At 41.8% G+C, this 9,474-nt stretch overlaps 2 protein-coding genes across 2 annotated transcripts; both read left to right on the top strand.

The window, feature by feature from the left end:
* The first annotated feature begins 593 nt into the window (after window positions 1-593).
* LOC131694798 (uncharacterized) lies at window positions 594-4,175 on the top strand. The gene has a single exon (XM_058983299.1). It carries the CDS (start codon window positions 594-596, stop codon window positions 4,173-4,175), a length of 3,582 nt encoding a protein of 1,193 aa, XP_058839282.1.
* A 132-nt stretch (window positions 4,176-4,307) lies between these two features.
* LOC131694799 (uncharacterized) lies at window positions 4,308-6,014 on the top strand. The gene has a single exon (XM_058983300.1). It carries the CDS (start codon window positions 4,308-4,310, stop codon window positions 6,012-6,014), a length of 1,707 nt encoding a protein of 568 aa, XP_058839283.1.
* Window positions 6,015-9,474: the final 3,460 nt, after the last annotated feature.

The raw sequence follows: 9,474 nt of genomic DNA, 5'->3' as shown, positions 1-9,474 counted from the left end.
ATTTGATCGCTAAACGACGAACATAGTGCCCACAATACCGCGTGTCGATCAATAGAAACCGCGTGGTTGCGATAGACCGCATTGTAATACCCGTTCTCGTATGTGCTTCCCAGTTGACCGTGAACAAAGCCATTGTTGGTCAACTATCACCGCATTGTGATAAACTTTGGATTGTCGAAAGTAAAGGAGGAATAAAAGTGATTGTGTGGTACTTCGCATTGTTCTTATGATATAATTGCTGACGACGCCAATGTCGGCATTGACTTTCGCTGAGTGAACAGCAAACTGATTATCACCTGCACGTGTTTCATTTATTTCGCCGGGAGGCTGTAAGGACTGCTATCATCGGCCACCCTGAGAAACACTGAAGGTAACCAGTGCTGAGTAAGGGAATTCGATCTATATATTCCTTACATACGACAATCGCGTCGGTTCGGTAGTGCCATTCCGCGTAGTGACCCGGGAAGGATCACACCCGTCGTAAAATTCGGATCGTCGCTATCGGGACGGTAGAGTCAACCCGCGAGTTGGCCCGGGAAGGAGAAATCGTACGACTCGAATCGGTTCGCGTAGTGCCACGGAAATCGCTGAACATGCTGAAGGACGAGTCAGTGAGCAGTGAGCATGAAGAGGAGTTTTTAAAAAAGAATAAGGAGCATTTGCTGGAGACCTTAGCACAGTTGATGCAAAGTGCAAAGGATTACAAGAATGGAAAAAATACTGAGTTGATAGACACGTGGGCGGAAAGACTGGAAGAAATTGCTAAGGAATATCGACGTGTAGTGTGTGTTTTAGAGATGCATGGTGGGTGCTATAGAGAGGAACGTGCTGAGTTTGAAAATAAATACTGCGCCCTTCGAGCATTTTATACAAAACAAATCAAGGACAACCATGCCCAAAGTGCTCACACCGTTCACGTTCGTCAGCTCAGCCACATTCGTTACCCTGAACTGAACCTTCCCCGTTTCACTGGCAAATTGGAAGATTGGTGTGTGTTCCGGGATGCTTTCGAGTCCGCTATAGGCAATCGTGAGGAGGTAGCTAACATCGATAAGTTTCAATATTTGAAGGGACTAGTTCACGGTGAGGCTGCGAGAATCATTGAGGCCATTTCGGTTTGTGATGAAGGATACAACGATGCGTGGCGTGCATTGAAATTGCGTTATGAGAACAAGCGTCAGTTAGTTCGATGTCACATAAAGGCCTTGTTCGATACTCCTGCTATGAAAAGGGAGACAGCCGATGAACTTTTAGGGCTGGTGGACAAATTCGAACAGCATATTTCCGTTTTAAGACGTTTGGGAGAAGGTACGGATGCCTGGAGTTCTATGTTGGTCTACCAGTTGTCAATTCGTTTGGATTCCCACACGTTGCGTGAATGGGAAAACTACTGCGCTCGCCTCGATTCAGACAACGTAGCCGCCGTGCTTGGAGGGACGGCTGACCCTATTTTTGAGGATTGTGATGATACCATGCCATCTTACATCTCGATGGTAAACTTTCTGCAAAATTATGCAAGGGTTCTTCAATCAGTTGGACCCTCTTCCCTTGCTGGACGGGAGCGCGAACCCAAGCCTAAGCCACCAGTTAAGTTTGGCGCTCATATTAGCTGTTCGTCCACTAAGCTAGGTCCCCAGAGCACGAGAAAATGTGAACAGTGTAATCAGGATCATTCTCTCTATCAATGTCCGCAATTTCAAAGATTGTCAGACCAACAGCGATTGGAAGTCGTCAGATTCAAGAAGCTGTGTCTCAATTGCCTCCGTCATGTCGACCACTTTGCTAAAAATTGTCCGTGGAAATCATGCAATCGATGTCCGCGTAAACATCACTCACTTCTCCACGGAGCACAGTTTACACAGCAGACCCCTTCTGCTCCCCAGCCTAATGGAACAGTTACCCTTGTAGCTCAACCGACTGCTGTCGAAAGCACTCATACTTCAACTGCTGCACTGCAACCATCGTCTGCTCAATTTCATTCTACACAACCACCAAAGGCCACCAGAAACCCCGCCACAATGCAACCGTTTAGTTTGCCGGGGAATTTTCACTACGCCACGGTAGCATGCGATAAGGAAAATCAACAGAACACCGTAATTCTTCCTACTGCGCTAGTAGAAGTTGAGGACATTGGAGGACGCAGAATCACAGCTAGATGCTTGTTGGACTCAGGATCGCAGAGTCATTTTATAACCCGCGCACTTTGTCAAAAACTGAAGCTTCCTTGTTCAAGTGCACCATCTCCCATTCTGGTCAGCGGTATCGGCCAGACAACTACGAAAGCAACGCAATTCGTCACCGCCAAGGTGTCGTCCAGAGTTTCTCCATTTACAATTGAACCCAGACTTTTGATTCTGCCGCACCTTGCCATCACTCTGCCATCATCTACCATTAATATACGAGGATGGCATATCCCTGAAGCAGTACAGTTAGCCGATCCTACATTCCATTTGTCAAAGCAAATCGACATCATTTTGGGTGCTGAGTATTTTTTCAACACGCTACGGTATGGTCGTATTCAATTGGGTGAGCAACTACCGATACTGCAGAATTCGGCACTTGGATGGTTTGTCTCCGGCGCTTGCGTGATATCAGATCACGATCACACAGATCCACGATCCTGTTTTTCAAGCAGTACTGTACGCCTTGAAGAACTTCTTCGTAAGTTTTGGGAACTAGAAACAGTTCGGGACTCGAAGGGATGGTCGCCCACCGATCGAATTTGTGAAGAACATTGTATTGCTAATACTTCGCGAACGCCTGAAAGCCGTTATATGGTAAAACTACCGGAACGCGAAGAATTGATTATACTGCTAGGCGACAACAAATACCAGGCCACTCGACGATTTCTCTCATTGGAACGTTCATTGCAACAAGATCTAGAAAGGATGGCCATGTACAAAGATTTCATCGATCAGTATATATCCTTGGGCCACATGCGTGAGGTAAGCCCTCAAGAACTTGAGGTACGTCCACAGTTTATACTACCACATCATGGAGTACTTAAACTTGACAGTAGTACTACAAAACTGAGAACAGTATTCGATGCGTCTTGTAAATCACGTTCCGGATTGGCGCTAAACGATACGTTGCTACCTGGGCCCACTATACAGGACACTCTCGTGGCGCTCGTGCTACGGTTTCGCATTCACAGATACGTTGTTTCAGCAGACATTGAAAAAATGTTTAGACAGGTGCTGGTGCATCCATCCGATCAACCGTTACAACGCATCCTTTGGCGAGGGGATCCCCGGGACTCCCTGAAATTGTACCAGCTGCAGACGGTTACCTACGGGTTAAACAATTCGCCCTTCCTAGCTACACGTGTCCTGTTACAACTGGCTGAGGACGAGAAAATGAAATTTCCAGTGGCTGCTCGCATAGCTAAGAAGGATTTCTACGTTGATAATCTTCTCACCGGAGCAAACGACACGTTAGAGCTTCAACGAATTTGTAAGCAGATGATTTGTCTACTCAACGCCGGCGGTTTTCCTCTTCGACAATGGTCGGCAAATTCTCAAGAAGTTTTGAATATAGTTCCAGAAAATCTTCGCGAAACCCGCACACTGTTGGAATTAGATCGAGATTCTTCTATTACCGCTCTCGGATTACGTTGGGAGCCAGCCGCAGATACGCTTTCATTCAAACCACCAAAGTGGAAAGGAAATCAACAGCTCACCAAACGGACTGTGCTGTCACAGATGAGCAGTCTTTTTGACCCTCTTGGGTTAGTAGGACCAAGCATAGTTCGTGCAAAAATTATAATGCAGTCTCTGTGGAAACATCAACTCGATTGGGACGCACCATTGCCGTCACAGTACGCACAGGAATGGAACAATTACCAGCTAGATATACCGTGCTTGGAAAATCTTCGAGTACCACGAGCCGCAATATTGTTCCCGCATCATGATCTGCAGATCCATGGATTCAGTGACGCGTCAGAGCAGGCATATGGCGCATGCCTTTACTTGAGGTCGATCAACGCTTCCGGACAATGTTCTGTACAACTGCTTACAGCAAAATCCCGAGTGGCTCCAGTTGATAGCAAGTCAATCCCACGATTGGAACTCTCCGCTGCGCTTCTTCTCACACATCTTCTCGTCCAAGTCACCGCTAGTACAGGCATCTCCATACCAACCTACCTGTGGACGGATTCCACCGTCGTTCTGAGTTAGATATCGGCACCTGCTTCAAACTGGAAAACTTTCGTGGCGAACAGAGTGGCCGAGATCCAAGAACATACTGCTTCTGCTACTTGGAATCACGTGCCGTCGGAGGACAACCCTGCTGATCTTTTGTCTAGAGGCATGAGTCTACATCATCTGTTAAACTGTTCTTTGTGGTGGCATGGACCCAGATGGGTGAATGCTTTGGATATCGCTTGGCCGAAAAATCCAGTCTCGAGAAAAGAATGCGGTGAAGTTCCTGAACTTAGGAAGGTTGTTTCATTAGTAGCAACTACGCAACCAGAAGATATAATCAATCGTTACTCACACCTGAACCGGTTGATTCGCACCTGCGCGTGGTGGCACCGTTTCCGCGAGAATACCCGTTGCGAAGCAAGCGTCCGTGTGATCGGTTCGTTATCCTCCGCGGAAATTGACCGCGCGTTAATCACTCTCGTTCGTCGTGTCCAAGAAGAACACTTTGCTCTAGATAGGAGGCAATTGGAGCGGAACCAAAAGTTACACCCGAAATCTAAGCTGAGATTTCTGAAACCGCAACTAGTTGATGGCCTTATTCGAGTTGGTGGCCGGTTGCATCATTCCGCTCTCGCCATCGACGAAAAACATCCCATCGTGCTTCCGGCAAAACATCACCTCACCACGTTAATTGCGAGACGTTATCACGAGAAAACCATGCATGGAGGCCCTAATTTGCTGCTGTCAACAATTCGTCAAAGGTTCTGGCCACTTAGGGGCCGGGAATGCGTCCGTTCAATTGTACACGACTGTATCACTTGCACCCGTGCTCGCCCCAGATCGTTGGAACAGTTGATGGGCGATCTACCACCGGTCCGAGTAAACAAATCCTTTCCCTTTGAAAATGTGGGAGTGGATTTCGCCGGACCTGTATTCCTGAAACCACCTAATCGGAAGGCAGACCCTGTAAAGGGGTACGTTGCGGTATATGTGTGCCTTGCAGTCAAGGCGGTCCACCTAGACCTAGTTCCGGATATGACGACTGACGGATTCATCGCCAGTCTACGACGCTTCACAGGCAGACGTGGAAAACCCAGCACCATCTACTGCGATAACGGTCGCAATTTTGTTGGAGCCCAACGAGAATTAAGCGAGCTACGTAAACTCTTCCTGACACAACGCCATCGGGATGCCGTAACTAACGAAGGCATCGATAATGGCATTCACTTTCTCTTCATTGCACCCCGCTCTCCATCATTAGGAGGAATATGGGAGGCGGCGGTCAAATCGATGAAGCTGCATCTTCGTCGCATCATGGGAAATGCAATGCTCACCGAAACCGAATTTACGACCGCTCTCATTCAGGTAGAAGCGGCACTCAACTCTCGTCCAATAACTCCCATGTCAGAGGACCCTCAGGATTTACAACCATTGACGCCGGGACATTTTCTGGTAGGTAAGCCATTAAACGCAATACCCGAACCAGATCTCAGCGGAATTCCCGAAAGCCGCCTTTCTCGATGGCAACGTGTTCAAAATCTCAGTCAGCACTTTTGGCGACGCTGGCACCACGAATATCTCAACACGTTGCAGAATCGTTATCGTTGGACGGAAGAAACATCAAATCTCGCGAAGAATGCAATAGTGCTGCTACGAGATGAGAATCTTCCCCCACAGCGGTGGGCGATCGGCAGAGTCGTTGACGTTCACCCAGGCGAAGATGGACTGGTTCGTTTGGCATCTGTAAAAACCAACAACGGAATCACCCAGAGAGCAGTGAACAAATTGTGCCTACTACCAGTGGAAGTTAGCCCGAGTGATCTAACCCAGTCCAGATCTATCACACCCATTTCATCTCACGAGGAAAAATAATTCATTTTGGCGGCCAGGATGTTAAATCGTCAACAGAAATAAAATGAATTTATTGAATTTCTTCTTAACCCTAAATATAATTAAAAATATTTTTGAACTTAAATCTACGGGTAACCCTAGGATCCTGTACCTAACACTTAAACTATACTTATATACTACACACTAGATTTATATACCTACATGCTATGAAAAATGAAATGTACTAAAAACTACAATCAAAATTAACACTACCACAACCACACAACAGCAATAAAAAGGGGGACAATTTAGGAATAAAGTTTAGTTTTATATCAACAAGCACATCAAGCGGGTAAGCTTTATCGGTTGAGATCCGAAATCCAACCAAACGGAAAATTATACAGTCCACCTTCAAGGTCGAAGGCCGGTTCGCGAATTGAAGTTAAAAGTTCGGAATCGGGAGAAATTACTAAATTTTACAATGACCATTTCATTTTAATTAATTATTTCATTCAGCATTTTTTTATTCGTTTTGTTCATTGCGTTCATTTTACTTATTTTATTCGTTTCATTCTTTGCATTCACTCTGATCAGTTTATTCTTTTTGTGCATTTTACTCATATCATTCATTTAAATAATTTTTTTCATTGTTTTCGTTGTATGCATTTTATTCATTTTTTCCAGTTTATTCATTTTGTTCAGTTTCTTCATTTTAATAATCTTCAGTTTTAATCATTTCATCCAAATAATTCATTTGATTCAATTTATTTCTTTATATTAATTTATAACCTTTTACCATTGTTCAATTTTTCATTTAAATCAATGCATTTAATTCTGCTCATTTTCTTCTTTTTATTCATTTTATCACTTCAGCTCATTTTGTTTATTTGATTCGTTTGTTCTATTTATGCATTTCATTTATTTTTTACTTTATTCATTTTGTTCATCCATTCTTTTTATTCATTTGATCCATTTCATTAATTTGATTCATTGTATTCACTGGATGAATTAAATCAATTTGATTCATTTAATTAATTTGAGAAAGGTTCGTATGTGACATGCTTACTGTATGAACTGAACCGGTTCCTAGTCCCATATGATCGAATAAGTTAATTAGGCGAATTTTGTTTATAGTAGTAGAAGGTATGCATTCTGCTGTGGTCTATTACGATTGTGTAGTTCCTTGTTTTGTGAGTAATCAAACAGTCGCAAATAAACACGGCAGAATTTACATTAGGAGCCAGTTTTTCACAAACGTGTCACTGCTCGTATTGATGTGCACCGATTTTGATGAAACTTTCAACGTTTATTTATGCTTATGTTGGATGTACTATTGGTCATTTGATATTTTTGAGTTCGACTTGGTTGTACAAAACCTAAATTTGAGATCCCACGAATTCAATAACAAAAGATTTTTGAAATTGGATTTTGATGTTTCGAATTCACCTCGTAAGCAAGTTAGTAACTATCTAATTTAGAGCTAGTTAGACGCTAAATACAAACCTAACACCAAATAGGCACCAATTGTACAGTACATTTAAGCTGCTCGCGCAAGTCAAGGGAAAAGTATACATCGTTTTAGATTTCTTTTAAAAGAAATGTGTAGATTTCGCTCAAACTTCAAATCCGCTCAAACGTGAGGACTCATTGACTTTCCACGTACTAAAGCTGTACGGTTCACTAATGACAAAGACAACAGGTTTTCGCTGGCTGCCCGTAAGTGAAAGGCGCAATTGAATGTTGCATACACGAGATCCGACGGACAATCAATAATATTTTTTTTAATTTATATGTTTTACACATTGTAAATATATAAAAGACCCACGGCTCCGTTAAGCTACCGCTATAAGCAGTATCGAATAAACGAGTTAAAAAAAGCATCTACACTATTGTGCATTTAGACACCGCTTAGTACGGAAAATAGTACTAATTAATGATAAATACGGATATAATTAATCGCGGTCATCCTCCTACTACACATTGGAATAAAGAAATCAAATCTATCTAGTTCATATGCTATGTCATACTATATGCATATCTCCAGAAATAGTTCAGCAAAGCAATTAATCGCTTTTCTAGCTATCAGTGTTTGTAATGAATTAATAATACTGAATGTACGCTAATTGGAAGGGATCAAACGCAACTCTTACAGTTTACACCGCTCCATGGCGAATGCAAAAACAAATCAAATAAACGCAACGACTAACCGATTTCCTAATACGAATTGATTTAGCGCCATGCGAACATGCGGAATAAGGCAAACTATGTTTCTGGCGGCTGACGACGGAACGAGTTAACACAGTGTACAACATTAGCTACTTGCCTTCCTCTCGATCATCCTACAAAGCGGTGGATACTTTATGACTACTTTTTCAATTTTAATCATTTCATCCAAATAATTCATTTGATTCAATTTATTTCTTTATATTAATTTATAACCTTTTACCATTGTTGAATTTTTACATTTCTTACAAAAGAAATGTATAGGATTCGCTCAAACTTTGAAAGCTTTTTCCGAGGCCCGGAGGGCCGAGTCTCATATACCAATCGACTCAGCTCGACAAATTGAGACAATGTCTGTATGTGTGTGTGTATGTGTGTATGTATGTATGTACAAAATGTCATGTAATTATCTCAGCAATGGCTGAACCGATCTTAATGACATTAGTTTCAAATGAAAGGCCTAACGATGCCATTTGACACTATTATTTTAGATTTTCGATATGTTGTTTACTTTCTGAGATATGGGCGATTTTGTCAAAACACAACAGGTTTTTTGCAAATAACTTTCGAACAATACAATATTGTCCAACTTTTTGTGCATTTTACTCATATCATTCATTTAACTTATTTTTGCATTGTTTTCGTTGTATGCATTTTATTCATTTTTTCCAGTTTATTCATTTTGTTCAGTTTCTTCATTTTAATAATCAGACTACTTTTTCAGTTTTAATCATTTCATCGAAATAATTCATTTGATTCAATTTATTTCTTTATATTAATTTATAACCTTTTACCATTGTTCAATTTTTCATTTAATTCTGCTCATTTTCTTCTTTTTATTCATTTTATCACTTCAGCTCATTTTGTTTATTTGATTCGTTTGTTTTATTTATGCATTTCATTTATTTTTTACTTTATTCATTTTGTTCATCTATTCTTTTTATTCATTTGATCCATTTCATTAATTTGATTCATTGTATTCACTGGATGAATTAAATCAATTTGATTCATTTAATTAATTTGAGAAAGGTTCGTATGTGACATGCTTACTGCATGAACTGAACCGGTTCCTAGTCCCATATGATCGAATTAGTTAATTAGGCGAATTTTGTTTATAGTAGTAGAAGGTATGCATTCTGCTGTGGTCTATTACGATTGTGTAGTTCCTTGTTTTGTGAGTAATCAAACAGTCGCAAATAAACACGGCAGAATTTACATTAGGAGCCAGTTTTTCACAAACGTGTCATTGCTCGTATTGATGTGCACCGATTTTGATGAA

The sequence above is a fragment of the Topomyia yanbarensis genome, unplaced genomic scaffold (assembly GCF_030247195.1).
Source record: "Topomyia yanbarensis strain Yona2022 unplaced genomic scaffold, ASM3024719v1 HiC_scaffold_156, whole genome shotgun sequence".
NCBI lineage: Eukaryota > Metazoa > Arthropoda > Insecta > Diptera > Culicidae > Topomyia > Topomyia yanbarensis.
Note: the sequence above shows the minus strand (reverse complement) of the source record. Positions and strands in the feature narration are given on the sequence as shown.

Excerpts from the sequence above, each read along its gene's own strand:
- LOC131694798 (XM_058983299.1), top strand. The coding sequence starts at position 594 with ATGCTGAAGGACGAGTCAGTGAGCAGTGAGCATGAAGAGGAGTTTTTA.
- LOC131694799 (XM_058983300.1), top strand. The coding sequence starts at position 4,308 with ATGAGTCTACATCATCTGTTAAACTGTTCTTTGTGGTGGCATGGACCC.